The sequence below is a fragment of the Dipodomys ordii genome, unplaced genomic scaffold (assembly GCF_000151885.1).
Source record: "Dipodomys ordii isolate 6190 unplaced genomic scaffold, Dord_2.0 Scaffold52, whole genome shotgun sequence".
In the NCBI taxonomy this organism is placed as follows: domain Eukaryota; kingdom Metazoa; phylum Chordata; class Mammalia; order Rodentia; family Heteromyidae; genus Dipodomys; species Dipodomys ordii.
Window position 1 is genome coordinate 9,753,844 of NW_012267268.1, and position 16,593 is coordinate 9,770,436.

The 16,593-nt window shown below is 37.5% G+C and overlaps 1 protein-coding gene across 2 annotated transcripts in view; it reads left to right on the forward strand.

Annotated features, from left to right (window-relative positions):
* Cntnap5 (contactin associated protein-like 5) overlaps positions 1-16,593 on the forward strand; it is a 921,488-nt gene that overhangs the window by 510,396 nt on the left and 394,499 nt on the right. For both annotated transcript variants that reach the window (XM_013020681.1, XM_013020682.1), the window contains exon 8: positions 6,340-6,604. In XM_013020681.1, the coding sequence (XP_012876135.1) occupies positions 6,340-6,604 (265 nt within the window). The remainder of the gene's footprint in view (positions 1-6,339; positions 6,605-16,593) is intronic.

Sequence of the window (16,593 nt, forward strand, 5' to 3'; positions counted from 1 at the left end):
ATTATAAACTCACATTCAGACCATTAGGGTTTTTCATCATTGTGTCTGACAGCAGAACAACATCTTCTGAAGTTGGGTCCTCTGTATAAAAGATAAGTGTCAATTAATTTGATTGGTTCAGTAGTCACATGATAAAGACAAGTGGAAGTGAGTCCTTGTTGTCAAGAAGTAAAGTCGCTGTCATGATAGTCCCAACCATCAGTCATGTGGAGATCACTATAATTAGGTTATTACGGCAAGATCTTCTTTTTGATGATTATCTCTGACACAGATGAAAGCTTTTAGTTGGATGGTTTTTATTGGCTTTCAGTCAGCATTTGACACACTTCATATCTGGTGGCAGAGTGGCCTGGATGCTATATGCAGTCATGATTTTCATCTGGTTATCTTTGCACAGCTCCTGAGCCAACCCCCAACTAAGAAGCTGCAGGTATTTTCTCCTATTTCATCACTTTCAATAAAGTTTCAACCCCTAATTCCTTAGCCTAACATTCTCTGCAAAATAATTTAAGATGAAGAGACAGGAAAGAAGAAATGAATATTCAGGTGAGGGGTTGTCACACCCTGGTAAGAGTTTAAAATACTGGGCTTCTTTTGCCTATTATTACCTTCTGATATGTTGTTACTTTTTCTATATATCCTTCAATGAGACATAAATTGTTAAGGAAGAGGCCTGAATTACCTTTGTTTGTGCCAGGAAGCATCTAAAGCCAAACTCTTTTAAAATGTGAATATGTGCTTGTATTTCTTGTTTTAATTACTAAGTTCTTTTTATTGTGAAAATACTGAACAGAGGGGTTACAATTACATGAGCAAGGTAATGAGTACATTTCTTATCCAGCATTGTTGCCTCCTCCTTTGTTTCCCCTTCCTATCCCTGCCCTCCCATCACTGCTGCCCCCCTCTCATACACCAAAGTTGTAAAGTTTGTTTTTTCGACATTGCAACATCTCATTGTTGCAAAGGGTCCATCTGTATCCCTATTTAAACCATTGGTTTTTTCCCTTCCCCTCTCCAAATTATACCAACATCAAATGCAGTGAAAACAGGGCTTATACCATGGAGAAGGGATATACAAAGCAACAAAGAAATCATCTTATAAAGAATAAAATGATTGAAATTATGCCAGATCGAAAGAACAGACAGATGATAGTAATGCATGTGTTCAGTGTGAGGTACCAAAGAAGAAAGCAACCAGTGGGAACCCCGTTCAGTCCAACATGAAAAGAACCTAAAGTTATAGAGGTGACTCCCCTCTGGTCATCCAGAAAAGTCTGACATGGGAAAGCAAGTCAATAGCAAAGTTAGGAATGTCCCATTTCATCCTCAATCAATCATCTGTCAGTACACTCACAATTCTAGAAGGAAACAATGAGGATCAGAGTAATGATATTTTTTCCAATAAATACTCATGGCAAAGATCCAGTTCTGCCTAAGTTTTCACAACACTTTCAATGTTTTCTCAGAAAGATACTGTATGCCCAATTTACAAATGTTCTATTCTATAGTTCTTATGTGGTTGTCAAAAGTTAGCTAATTAATACAAGACACTATAAAAATGTGAAAAAATCTGCAAGAAATACATGCCATTGAGAGTGGAGAAATAATTTATAATGGGGGAAGGTGAGGTGGGAAAGGCCTCAGTCTCCAGCAAAGGGTCGCAGTCCATTGGATCATGGAGCAAGAGTGTATAGGTGGGCCCAGATACAGGAGAGGTCACTGCTGGCACAGGGAGGAAGGCAAGTTGGGTTGCCATAATAACAATACAAATTATAGCAGAGTTAGCTTAAAAGGTTTTCTTGCATTAATGGGTCCCCACACTTCATTAGGAGGAATGTGGTAACCAGAATATACCAACTGAGGTAGGCAATGATCTGTCAGTAATTAGGAGCCATCTGTGCTGTCATGTTTGCAGTTAGTGTAGCATGAGCGTCATGTTGCATTCTCTTGTCCTTTTGCCTAATCAGAAACTGCAGTCAACTATACCTATGAATTTCTCATAGGTATATGCTCCCTCTTCCATTGCAATCAGTACTAGTCAGCTTTCTGTTGAGAAAGCTGGAGACTACTATCCCCCATACATGTCAAAAATAAAACAGTAGTATAATTCAGTATGATATTAAAGACTGAAAACCAGGAATACTGGTGGTATATGTTCTAATCTCTGGACTTGAGGAGATAAGATATTGTGCATCAATTGGGCAGCAGAAAAGAAAAAAAAGTGTGAATTCCTCCTTCTGATTTGGCTCCCCTCAGATCCCCAATAGATTGAATGATGCCCACCCCACATTTGAGAGGACCACCTGCTTTACTTAGTCTACTGAGTCAAATGTTAATATCACCTAGAACCATACTCAGAAACACAGAAATAATGTTTAATCTGTGTGTTTTAAGACCGAGCTGGTTTATCCACATAATTAATCCCTCCAGACTTTTGGGAGTGAGCCCTTCGCAAACCCTCCATTGAATTGAGTGCTATCTTAAGCATCACCCAACCCTTCTCTGCATAACATTCACTTTTCTAATAAAAATAATCCACTAAGGATATTCTAAAGAACACGTGTAAATATACATCCCAGTTGCTACATACACTTCCTCTTCACTCTTGTCTGTAATCATGTTTCCCTAAGACAAAGTTCCAGAAGCTTAACATGCTCTAAAAATGATATGATTGAGACTCTGTTGGGTTTAATTTTCAATTACTTGCTGTAGCTACCTTTCCAGGTCCTTGAATATACCCCATATCTTCCTGCCTCTACCCTTTGCAAAAGATTTTCTTCTTGTTTCAGATTATACTTATACTTAATTTGTGTGTGTATGTATGTGTTTTTATATATATATTGCTATTGAGGCTTAAATTCAGGGCTGTCTTTTATCTTTTCCATTCAAGGCTGGAACTCTACCACTTGAGCACAGCTCTCTTTCTGGGAACTACAGTTCTCAGATCTCAGCCTCTTGAGTAGCTAGGATAACAAGCCTGAGACTCGAGCACTATGCTTTATGCTTACTCTTTTTTTCATACGTTTTTTATTGTAAAAGTACTGTACAGAGGGGTTACAGTTACATGAGTACGTTTCCTATCGAGCATTGTTGCCTCCTCCATTGGTTTTCTTGTACCATCCTTTCCCTTTCACCTCCACAACTCCACCCCCCAAAACCTCGCTTAAATTATAACGTTTATTTTTCAACATATTGTCTTGTACATCTCATTGTTAACAATGGGTAAACCTATATCCCTATTTAAGCATTCTGTTTTTTTCCCTTCCCCTCCCCAAGCTAGAGAAGTGTATATACAAGATGCAGGGCACCGACATCAAATACAGTTGAATTAGGTACTACTGTTCTGTAAAATTCAATGGTCGTTGTCACTTTCCAAAGGAAGCCTTCTATAATCTTTCAGAGTAAAATTGGATTTCTCTTGTATATGGCCCCACTCTTCTCCTTCACTACAGTGATTGAATTGGAGTTTCTGCTGCCTTCAGATGGAAGGGCCTCCTTGGGGAAGATCCATGTAAAGTACTTTTTTCTCTATTGACACCAACTTGGCTGTTTTGTTTCAAGGGCCTGAGCATCCATGACAGGCCATTAATAAAGCTTTCTTGAGTCAGATTGGGGGGGTAATATCTGTTTGTTGTTTATGGTACTCAACCAAGTGTTTTTATGGCAGTGAGGCTCACTGCAAGATGGTCTGTAAAGAAATCATCAAGGGATTCAAAGTCCTATGCTCCAAGGTCACACTCAAACTCTGTTTTCTGAGAAGAGAAGTAAGATGGGAACTTTTAGAGATATCACAGGAAAGGTTTTTGTGTATCCTCAGAGAAATGATTAGCATTTAGTCATACCATTTGTGAAAGACAGTAAGGAGAGGCTACTACCATAGAGTTATACTTTGACAGGGGACAGAGACTGGGCTAAGCTTTGCATATGACAAAGAAAAATGGGGACTTATAGTTAAGGAGCCAGTGGAGCTCAGAGGATGAAGACTATTAGAGGAAGGCTTACTCTGCTAATCTAGTCCCTCAGGATCCTGGTGGTTAGAAAAAATGTGTCACAACGTGTCACAATGTCTTCTTGTAATTTTTGTTAAAATTGGAACAACTAGGCCAAGAACAGAGCCCAATGTGGAGTCTAACCAAAAGAGAACTCAGAAAATGCCTACTACAGTGAATTAAGGAGAACATATCTGCTAGAAGGAAAGCAGACTCTGTTTTGGAGTCCCTAAAGAAAAAGATCCTTTTACATCTTTGTCACAGTACATGCAGGCATCCATAAGAGGGAAGGGCATTGGTATGGCATGGTTGTGATTTGAGATAGTCCATGACTGTTGTAGAATTTATCACAGAGCCTAATGGGAGTGATTTGGACGTTGAGGTTAATGCTGGTCTTACATACTATGCTAGTTCCCTCAAGACTGAATCATTATGAAGCAAGTCCCTCAGACGTGTTTGATGCTCTCCACATGTACCTGGCTCTCTTTTTGCTTCTTCCCATGCTGTTGACTCCATCAAGGAGTGCCACCAAATCTTAGACAGTGAGGACAACCCAGGCTTAGATTTTCAACCTCCAAACTTCTAAGCTACTTAAACTTTTGTTTATTTATGAAGTATTCCGCATCAGGCATTTTCTTTTCACAACATAGAACAGATTAAGTCAGGCATATATGAGAATGAAGGCTTAAGAGATTAAGAATTGCTCTTCCTGGAACAAAAAAAAAAAAGGAGGGCCACTCCAGGGAATGGTGGCAGTTTTTGCCGTGGTGGATCCTCTCTGTAATCTTCAGCAGAAGCTTGGGTCAGATGCTGGAGGCTACCATTAATAGCCAGGACTGCTCAGTGAAATCACGAAAGACATAGCAGACACTACTAGTGTGGAACTTTTCTTTTTGGCAGTGGAAAACTCTATAAATCACATACAACATGAAGAAGAAAAAGACTCCTGCCACTTACTTTCGATCACACCTAGGAGCCCAGTGCCACTTTATTATCTTGATGATTCACAGCGCACATCACCTTACCATGGCCCACCTTATTCCAACTAGATTAGAGTCATAGTGCTTATTTCATGACTACAGAATACAAAGGATTAGGATTATATGCATGCATATAATTTATCAACCCCAGTGTTTATCATGGTTTTACAATGCTTGAAAAATCTGTACAGGTTTTTGAAATCTAGAATGAAATAAATGTACATTGGAGAAAAGGGTTCAGGCTGTGGTTCACGTGGTAAGCACTCATTCTTTGACAGGGAAGATAATGAATGAGCCTATGAGTATTTGGACAACTTTACATGGGAGAGCTCACTGTATTCTGGTGATTAGCTTTTAAATTCTAAAGGACACGCATGAGAAGATATGGTTGGCTATGGCTTGCAAAATATAAGCAACAAAGTGGTTTCATAATATAACATCTACTCACATCTTGTGTAATATTCTAGCCTTTCTTCTTCCTCAGCTACTATTAATTAACTTAATTAACTTCGAGTTTTTTTAATTCAGAAGCTTAATCTACCATTCTCAATAACCATGAATACATTTCTCCTTATTTAGGGAAAGAATATTAATTTTACTCTTTTCCTGGCTCTGACACAACATACTTAATATTTTCCTAGTTCAGCCCTGCTACCTGTTCCCTATCCATATTACAAACCTCATTAAAAGTGAGGCAAATATCACTTTAGCATGCTGTCATTTGACTGGAAACTATTGAAAGAGTATCAGAGGACTTTCTCACTCTGCTTCAACTAGCATTTCTAGACCTTCTTCATGGTCCAGCTCTTTCTGGCATACTCATACCCAGATCTTTGCACATATCATACATTCTTGCTGAAAATGTTAGCCAGAGCATATACTTCCTCTCCTCCTTCCATTTTTCCTGTGAAACCTTTTTTACCTACTTTTTCTTTGAGCCAAGATCCCTTGGGAGCTAGTATCTACCTTTCTTTTAGCATATTTCATGTTATAATATTTTCCATATGTATCTCTTTAAATGCACTCCAATGGCTTGGCATCAAATTGACTCACTATATGGACTTATTCATTTAGTAGATGAAATTGTTTTTATATCTTTGTTTCCTTGGGAAATGTTGATTTGTGCCTTCCATTCTTGGAGTCTCAGATGGCCATCTTTACAGATAGCACTATGATCCTTAAACCAGGAACAGAAAGCAATCTTCTGAGTGTATCGTAGCACAGATGATGTATTTTTTTCCCTTTAATATCTTGCAGCTGAATGTGGAATGATCCTGAAATTAAGGTCAGCTCCAGTTGGTTGTTTATATCAGCTGTCAGAATGCAGAATAAAAATGGCTTTTATATGTTTGATTTTTATTGTTTTCCAGGGCAATGTCACTTTTTCCTGCTCTGAACCACAAATTGTTCCCATCACATTTGTCAACTCCAGCAGCAGTTATTTGCTGCTGCCCGGAACCCCCCAAATTGATGGGCTCTCAGTGAGTTTCCAGTTTCGAACATGGAACAAGGATGGTCTGCTTCTGTCCACAGAGCTGTCTGAAGGCTCGGGAACCCTGCTGCTGAGCCTGGAGGGTGGCATCCTGAGACTGGCGATTCAGAAAACGACACAACACGTAGCTGAAATTCTCACAGGTACTGTCTATTGAGGTTTCCTTCCTTTTCCCTCTTTCTGTTCTCTTCCCCTTCCTTTTCCCATTCTCTTTCCCCTTCCCCTCTCTCCCTCCTTTCTTCCTTCCCACTGTCCATCCTTCCTTTCCTTCGTTTTCTTCTTTTTTTCAAAGAAGGTTTTCTTGTTCAGTTAACTAAACTTGGATTGATGTTCTGACAATGCACCATAATCCAGCCCCCAGAAAGGTGAGATGGCATGGTTTGTGCATTTACTCTGAAAAAGAAAGAACTATGAAGTTGTTAGGTTTATTTATTGTTTTAATATTTTAATATCTTTAAGTGTACACAGGAGATGTTATTCAATAAAACTATTTATTAGTACAGTGCATCGTGATCAATGCCATACCTTTTCAATATTCTCACCCATATCTCCCAACTACCCTTTCCCTCAATTTTCTTAATTTTGTAGAATATACAGTTTTTATTTTTATTTTATTTTCTTTCCCTTCTCTTCATTCCTCTGTCCCTTAACCCCATCATACTCCATTTCAAGTATGTGTTTCCTTAGTTGAAGTATGATTTTTACCTTTCTAAGGAATTGAACTGCTTTTATTCTCTTCTTGAATCTAACAAATTTCAGTTAGTACATTTCTGTATACTTGCATACCACCCAAAGTTATTACTATTTTCCAATTAGGAAAAAGATAAGATAAAACAGTGAATTCAGATTTAGTGCTGTATACTTTGTCCAATTCTTTATTGCCCTATTTCCTCAACAAGCGCATTAGTGATTAGAATTCTTACCCAGGACCATTTAGCATATGTAGCAGTCTATAGAGTACTCTACTAGGTCTTCTACAGAAAACTAATATATATATTATTTATAATCATTATCATAGTCTCTTAAAGAATGGATTATATCCCACTTTACAACTGTGGCAAATGGGTTTCTAAAAACACATCTTCAGAAGTAAATTATTTGGAATTTCATTTGGAACCTTTCTGATGTTCAAATCTACATTTCTTTTCTTAATTTGCATTGTCATGAGGATTTTGTAGAGTCTCCACATTTTATTTCAAGTAAAAAAAATAGAAAAAAATGTTAAAATCTTGTATTTTTAAAACCTTGTGTTTATTATTAGTATGTACGACATCTGAGTAAGAAAAACATTTCTAAATCATCCTTGCACAGCTGAAGTGTGGGATACAATAGTTTATTTCAATAGAGTATTGTCTTTAATGTATAGTAATATTGGAGAGATCTGTAAATGATGTTTTTCAACAATCTGAATCTTCCAAATAGGTTTCTTGAATATGGAACAGTAGAATTTTCTCACTCCTTTGCCATTGGCTATCCTATAAATGTCATAGTCTCTTAAGGATCAGTGTGTTTCCTTAGTTAACAAAGACTGAATGAGGTCAGACTACCTGCCAGTCATTGGGCTGATGTCTAAGGCACACATCCCCTGAGAAATCTCCTTGGACAAATAATACAGAGCTCCCTCCTCTGTGCATACTGGGTGATGTCCACCAGTATTGTACAATAATGCATTTATCTTTCATTTAAAAGGTATTCTCTTCTTTGGATTGTCAGTTTTATAATTCAAATGAAGTTTTATAATGCAAATGAAGTAGAAAAAAATTGAGGTACATATTAAAGAATGACTGAACAGTCAAGGTCTAGTCAGGCCAAGGAGATCCTCAAATGCTTTAAGAGAATCAAAAAGTTCTCAGAGCCCTTGAACTTGGCAAAGGCCTTGCTCTCCGAGTCAAAAAGATGTTTAAAGTACTTCACCTCCAGTGACTCTGGAGAATCTTCACTTTGTTTCGAATGGAAATGGAAATATACTTGTCAACTCTAGTTGAGTAACAAGTTACATGAAGACTTGGCAAATAATAATTATTATAATTTAGTTTCTATAGGTCAGGATCATAGGAGCAGGGAAATTAGGTGATTTTGGTTAGGATCTCATAAACCTGTAGCCATCATGGGGTCCATTGGGGGTGAAGATCTGCCAAGGTTACACCAATGGATGTTGATATTCACTGCTAAGCTTATATAGTTTCATGGACCTAACCATTGTCTTCTAAGAAAAAGTGGGAGAGACAGTACCCGAAGGAGAAACTATAGTCTCTGTAAAATAATGAAAATGGTATATCATCAATTCTACCTTATTCCACTCTTTTGACTTCCAGTAATTAGAAGTAAAGAAATCAACCCAATCCCTACTCAAGGGGATGAACTACAAAGGTATGATTATTAGGAGACCTTGATCCCTGAAGGTCAGTGAGAGGCAGCTTATTACATGACAATGATGGCCACTAAGAAAAATAATACATCTCAAGTATTTAGTAAATCTTTGAGATGCTATTTAACAAATCCACTTTCCTTTCATTGTGAGCCAGAACCTATAACTAAAAGGGGCCTCATCCATAGAGTTATAAAAACTAGGAGTGACTTTTTGCAGTCAGATGAATTTTATTTATCTTTTTGTTGGTCATGGGGCTTGAACTCTGGATCTGAGTGCTGTCCCTTAGCTCTTCAGTTCATGGCTAGCACTTTACCACTTGAGCTACAGCACCACTTCCAGTTTTCTGATGGTTATTGGAGAGAAGAGTTTCATGGACTTTCCTGCCCAGGATGGCTTTGAACCTTGATCCTCAGATCTCAGCCTCCTGAGTAGCTAGGATTACAGGCATGAGCCACCTGCGCCCGGCTTCAGTCAGATGAATTTTATAAAATGTATTTAATTTCTAGTAATAGAGGTGAGTTAATCACTTAGAAGAGTAATATTTTTCATGTTCAGAGTTATAAAAGTTAAATCCTAATCTTCTTTATGTGAGCTGTTTCTCTTAATCGGTAAGATGTTTGAGTATGGAAACTTGTTGGCCTCGGGTAAAAAATGCAGTTTTAATATAGTACAGGCCCTGGCGGCATTGTGCTGAAAAAATCCAGGTGATGCCCGTATTATTAAGCACATGTCAGTCCATTAAAACACATTTATGATTGAGAAAGAGGTGAGCAAGGGCTGCTATGTTACCCAGATCTGAAAAGGGAAAATAAATTGTCAGTGATTCCAGACCTGTCTCTCAAATAGTAAACAAGTGAAAACATTAAGTCTAGTTCCTAAATGCTGTCTCGGAAAATTCTTGCTTAATTCTTTCCCTAAGAGGAATTTTCTTAATATGGATTTCATGACACTTGATTTTCAAATGGATAAAGATCTTGTATTTTCTGGCATTCTCCTGCTGAGGAAGTGGGAAACAAATATAGAAGTCCATTTCCTCCTTTATTTTGAGAATAGTTGATGTCATATTGGCAGATGAGAGATGAAGCAGTATAAATCAATGAAAAAATAATGAAAAATTTTATCAATAATCTGTAAGGGCCAATAGAGCTACCCTTAATACATGATAGTCACCTAAAACAGAATACAAGACCACATTTAATTAATAGTGCAAGGAACTCACATATTCAAAGATTTGCTTGTGTTTGGCTCATGTGTTTCTAACACCTTGAAACTTAAGGAAAAGTTGATTGGGAATTAATGAATACGTACTCTAGACCACTGTTTTTGTTACTGGGACTTCCCGTAGTGTATGTGGCTTAGAGTTGAGGTCTGCTTGGTATTTTTTAAATACATTTTTTATTATAAAAATACTGTACAGAGGGGTTACAGTCACATGAGCAAGGTAATGAGTACATTTCCTATCAAGCATTGTTACCTCCTCCTTTGTTTTTTTTTTCCCTACCGTCCCTTCCTTCCCACCTCCACAACTACACTCTCCCCCAACCGTCTAAATTGTAAAGTTCATTTTTCAACATAGTGTCTTGTACATCTCATTGTTACAATGGGTCAACCTGTATCATTATTTAAGCATTTTTTTCCCTTCCCCTCCCCAAGCTAGAGAAGTATATATACAAGATGCAGGGCACCAACATCAAATACAGTGAAAACAAGGGTTATACCATGGGGGAAGAACATACAAGGAAACAAAAAAAAATCACATGATGCATTATAAATACATTTAAAAAATAGCAAGAAAGGAAAAACCACTTGTGTCCCTATTTTGGGGTTCATTTCGTTTAACATCATCTTATCTGTTCATGTGTACATAGCTTTTGACCTTTTCTGCTCATCCCAGACATATACTAGTTATTTCAAATAAGGGAAACAATGGGACCTATGTTTCTTTGGGCCTGGCTTACTTCACTTAATATATATTTTTTCCAAGTCTTTCCATATCCTAACAGATGGGGCAATGTCATTCTTTCTGATGGAGGCATAGAATTCCATTGTGTATATATTCCACATTTTCTTGATCCATTCATCTACTGAGGGGCATCTGGGTTGGTTCCATATCTTAGCTGTGGTAAATAATGCTGCAATAAACAAACATAGTTGTGCTTGTACCTTTAATATGGTCTTGTTTGTGATCATTTGGCTAAATGCCCCAAAGTGGGATTGCTGGGTCATAGGGGAGCTCTATGTGGAGTCTTTTGAGGAACTTCCATAGTACTTTCCAAAGTGCTGAAAAAGTTTACACTCCCACCAACAATGCAGTAGGGTTCCCTTGTGTCCACATCCCCTCCAGCATCTGTTGTTTTTAGAGTTCTTGATTCTAGCCATTCTAACTGGGGTGAGGTGGAATCTCAATATTGCTTTCTTTTATGGCTAGAGAGGTTGAGCATTTCTTCATGTGTCTATTGCCCATGTTTTCTGTTTCATTTCTTAAAAGTTTTATACCTGGTATAAGAGAAAAGATGGAGGATATTATTTCCTTATAAGTGAAATTAATATCTATTATAGTCCTGCTACTCATCAGGCTCTAGGCCAGAAACTTATTATAGAGTACAATGGAGAAAAACCAAACAAACATACAGAACTTTATGTGATGACAATTACACTATCACACACATAAATGAATTTCCAATTAGCAGCAAAGTTAAGAGGATTAAAATGGCATTTGACCTAGGGTCTTTCCTGTGCATTCTCAATTCATTTTCACCATATATTTATATATTTGATGCATTGCATATAGTGGGTTGGGTTGGAGATAGGGGGAAGAATTATGAAAGCAGTGACATTGATCAGATGCTTTCTACTGCAAGGTATTGGTGGCAAATTTTTGTAATCCTAGCTAGACTTGAGGCTGAGATTTGAGGATTATGGTTCAAAGCCATGCCAGGCAGGAGATTCTGTGAAGCTCTAATCTCTACTTAACCAGCAAAAAAAAGCCAGAAATAGAGCAATTGGATCTGTGTGGCTCAAGTGAAAAAGGTCAAGGACAACACTCAGGCATAGGCTCAGAACTCACCAAACACCACACACACAGACACACAGACACACAGACACACACACACACATACACACACACACAGAAATTACTCATAAACTAAACTGACATGTTAAAACCCTTATATATACCTACTTAATGATAACTTTAAAAAATAAGAGAAGAAATTTAAAATAAGTTATTAAAGAAAATAGCTATCATTATATCTTTCCCAAACTTGGTAACTTCATCTTTTTATCTTAATAATTTTATTTTGAGTTTGATGGGATTCATACAAGATGAAGTATGCACTGTTGTTATACATATCTACACTTAACTTAGTTTTCTGTATATCATATGTAAATTATAAAAATGTATATTAACATAGAGATATTCATTAAGTATATGATGTTTCTTTCAGATTTATTTTTTACTCTTAGTACTGATTCTACCGTAGGATTATCACGTAAGATAAGGACCAAGGCTACTGAATGCCATGAGATCACTTTAGTAGAATTTGTCTGCTTCTAGGAATTTTCCCCTGTTTCGTACAGTCTTTCTCATTGCAATTACTACCTGGGCCTTTGCCCATTGTGAAAATCAGAGAGCTCACACAGAAAGAGAGTACCATCAATGAAACTTGCTCAATAAGTGAGTTTTCCATTTGCCCTGTTAGGAATCAGAAAACCTAAATGAGAGGAAAACCTCACAAACTTGTAAGTTCATGTATTTCAAGTTCTTGTGCAATGCTGTGTATGTGGATATCATCTGCATAGTGGTCAAGTAAACATGAAGGACTCTCAGTACCCTCTTCTGTTTTTTTTGTTTCTTCAGCAGTATACATCGTGTGTGTGTGTGTGTGTGTGTGTGTGTGTGTGTGTGTGTTTGTGTGTGTCTGCACACAAGTGTGCGCAGGCGTGCTGGTCCTGAGATTTGATTCTAAGGCCCTGGTTCTGTCCAAAGCTCAAGGCTAGTGCTCCACCACTTGAGCCACAGCTAAACTTCCAGCTTTTTGGTGGTTAATTGGAGATAAGAGTTTTACAGACTTTCTTGCCTGCTCATGAGCCTCACCTCTCAGCTTCCTGAGTAGCTGGGATTAGAAGTATGAGCTACCAGTGCCTGACAATACAGGCGGGTTTTTTTGTTTGTTTGTTTTAATGAGAGGAGTTGTTGCCATTTCAAATCTTTTAAGGAGCTACATAGAATTGAGATTATTACTGCTAAACAAATCTTAAATACTGGGAAAATAGAATATATTATAAAAGCACTAGAAAACACCTGATTCACTTTCTTGGGAAACTAGGGGAAATATTTTCACTATCATAAAAATGTTAAATAAGAAGTGGTGCTGTAGCTCAAGTGGTAGAGCACTAGCCTTGAGCTGAGGAGCTGAGGGACAGTACTCAGGCCCAGAGTTCAAGCCTCACAACCAAAAAAATGTTAAATAATTTAATATGAAAAATAGCACTGCTAAAATTATTGTGAAAATTACTTGACATTTCATATTTTTAAATTTTTTTCTGATGGATGGGGTAAGCCCTAAGAATATGAAGCAAGAAATATGGAGTTCCATTCTTTAAAGTTATTTTTTGTGTTGTTTTTTAGGGTACTATTTCTTTCCCAAATCTCTCCTACCCACAAAGAGAGAGTGAGCAAAGAAACAGAAGTCAGGCATGGGCAATTAGGACTCCAATCTAATGGGGTTCTGCTTAGATGCAAGGCATGAGTAAGTTGTATTCTGATAGACTTCACTGAACACTTTTGCTGAGGGGATCTAGAATTACCAAAACTTTTTCCAGGCTTTGAAAGGTTTTTTAATACTTTCAGAGAAATCATCAAACCCAAAACTCTTTTGTTTATCATTGCTTTAATGAAATAATGTGCCGCCTGAGTGATAGTACCAAGTCCCTTAACAGAAGTCAGTCCTGTACACAAAATTGCAGCATTCTGGTGTGTTGTGTAGAGTAAGAGCAGTGAATTTGGCCACTTAAGTCCCATCCATGATTCTTGTAACTAAAATGTTTGGGTATCCTGGACAGGTCACACTTAGGCTTTTCAGTGATACACCCAGAACTAAAAGATAGATATCCAAATCAACAATGCTTGTTAGGTAACTTTTTATGTTACCTAGCTTGCTGTAACTATGACAAAATACCTTATGCACACAATTTAAAAAGAAAAAATATTTTGTCTCGTGGTGTCAGGGCTTGCAGTGTAGGTCTCTTAGTCCTGTTACTTTTGAATTTGTAAAAGCAGTATAACCTAGTAAGAGCATAATGGGTGGTGAAAGCCACTCCCCCTGGAGACCAGAATGCAACAGGGGAGAGGAGGGGGCTGAGATATTTAGGGGCATGCCCTCAATGACCTAACTAATTTCTTGTGATTTTTTTTTTTAGTTGCCCAAGATAGCATCTGTCCTAAGTATGTGTATATGTGTGTTTCACTTGCTTGCTTGTGCTACCAACCATAAAAAAGCAAAATTCCACAAAAACACTACTACAGGCTAAGTAACTAAAACAGAAATTTATTTTTTAACTTATTTGTTTTGTTTTTGTGCAGTGCTAGGGATTAATATCAGGACCTTGGATATGCTAAGCAAGCATTCTACCACTGAGCCACACCTCCCATCCCAGAAATTTATTTATTAACAATTCTCTAGGCTAGAAGTTAAGATCAAGCTATTGGCAGTGGCTCTCTTATGAGTCATTTCTCTTGACATGTAGATAGATGAGCATCTTCCTATGTCCTTTTATGGTTATACTTATATGCCTGTCTCCATCTTAATATTCTCCTTTCACAAGTGTGCTAGACATTTGAATCTTATTTTATCGTCATGACTTTTTAAAATGGTCTGTCTCTATATACAGCCATATTTTAGGCATGGGTATTAGGTGTTTGACATATTAATTTGACAAGGATGCAATTTGACTCATAACAATGTATATTAAATATGTACATATAGTTGGCTGTTCAATGTTCATATCACCACTAGATTCAGCAATCTATAGGAGCAAGACTATTATTTTCTCTGTGCAATATTATCAATCTCATACCTAGTACAGCAGCCTGCTCACCACAAGTCTTCAGCACCTAATTGGCACATATATGAGCTGCAGACTAAATAAATAATGCAATTGTCTTCTCAAACATTTCTGAAGGACCTAATTTTAACGATAGCAATGTAGCAATGTTTAGTAGGTTTTTTAAAAAAACAAACATTCATGTTGAACAATTACATATTGTAGAATATGTCAGACCTTAGAGTGAAATATTCTGAGGGCAAGTATTAATTAAATACAGATCAGCTGAGCTCTAGGAGGTTCAGAGATGGCCTAGGGAGCTACAAGAGGCAGGGTGGAAGAGTTCACCCTGATTAATATTGATGGCCAGTTTATTATACACTATATCCTTCAATTAAGAACTGTACTTTTTAAAAGATGACCTTTGTGATGAGACCCCTCTGCATAGCAAGTAAACATGATAAGTATTTGGACTTCATCTTATACTACGGTTAAGTTGTGATTAATGCCTGTGTGTTTTAGTTGATGATGTTGATGAGAAAATCCCATTAAAGAGGCCAAATAAATAGATGGCCATCAGGGTGACCGTCACAACAAACTGGTTAAGCACAATTTTAGAAGATTTAGAAGACAGAAATATGATGAGAAGCTGAGAATACCATTGCTCAAGCCTCAAGAGAACAGACAATACTTGCCACAGGAGTCATCTCCTGAATATCTGCATCTTTTTCATATCTGGGCAATGACAAGAGAAACCTTACTTTTAATTCATCCTTTTTTTTCTCTACCATTTACTCCAAAGAAAAATCAAAGGGAGCTACATTAAAAAAATTCTACCAGACTAATCTACTACTTGCTTCCCTTTCTATTGCTTCCCTTGCCAATGCATACCTTCCATGCTTATGACTATCATGTAATGCATGGTGCTTCTTTTTTAATTTTGGAAGCTTTTGAAGTGAACACTCTGCATTAGTATGGTGCTAGAAGCTAGCCTGGTAGCTCTGCACTCCAGCAACTCATAGGAATGCATAGAGGCATTTATAATAAAGTAAGGTGTGTGCTCATGATTCCAGGAAAACACATAAAAGAAGCAAGATGGGTGATTTGGAGACTGTACAGTTTGACTCTGCAGAATAAATAGAATTTGATTAAGCAAAGAATTAGAAAAAGAATGCTTCCATCAGAAAAGAGATATACAGGAGCTGAATGAGAGTGGCTTAGAATGCCAAACTCCAGACTCCAGAGGATAGGCAGAAAAGGAGGCAGAACTTTGCTGAAGAACATCAATATTTCAGTTGTATCTTTAAGGGGACAAGGAGTTATCTTAATTTTTGTTATGCGCTTTTGAGCTTAACAATTAAGTTTCTTCTAGAAAATAGGTAGTATCATGATTTAGGAAAAATGTGTCTATTAGTCCCTAATGATGACAGACCCGGTTGCTTTTCCCCTTACACACTAACCAAGATGTTCCAGGATACAGGTTACCTTGAAATATGAGCCAGGCTTTCACAGCTAGGAAAGATTTAACCTTTGATTTATGGACAATGTGCAGAAGAAGGTCCTGCTGCTGACACTTAGCAGTGGAGTTTCAGTGGGTTTGATGTTCAATCAATCAATGAGCATTTGGAGAGGGCAAGAAGTTGCCCTGTTGATGCTGAGGGAGATAACAAAACATGACTCAGACTCTGACCCTCAAGAACTTGTAATCCCATTAGG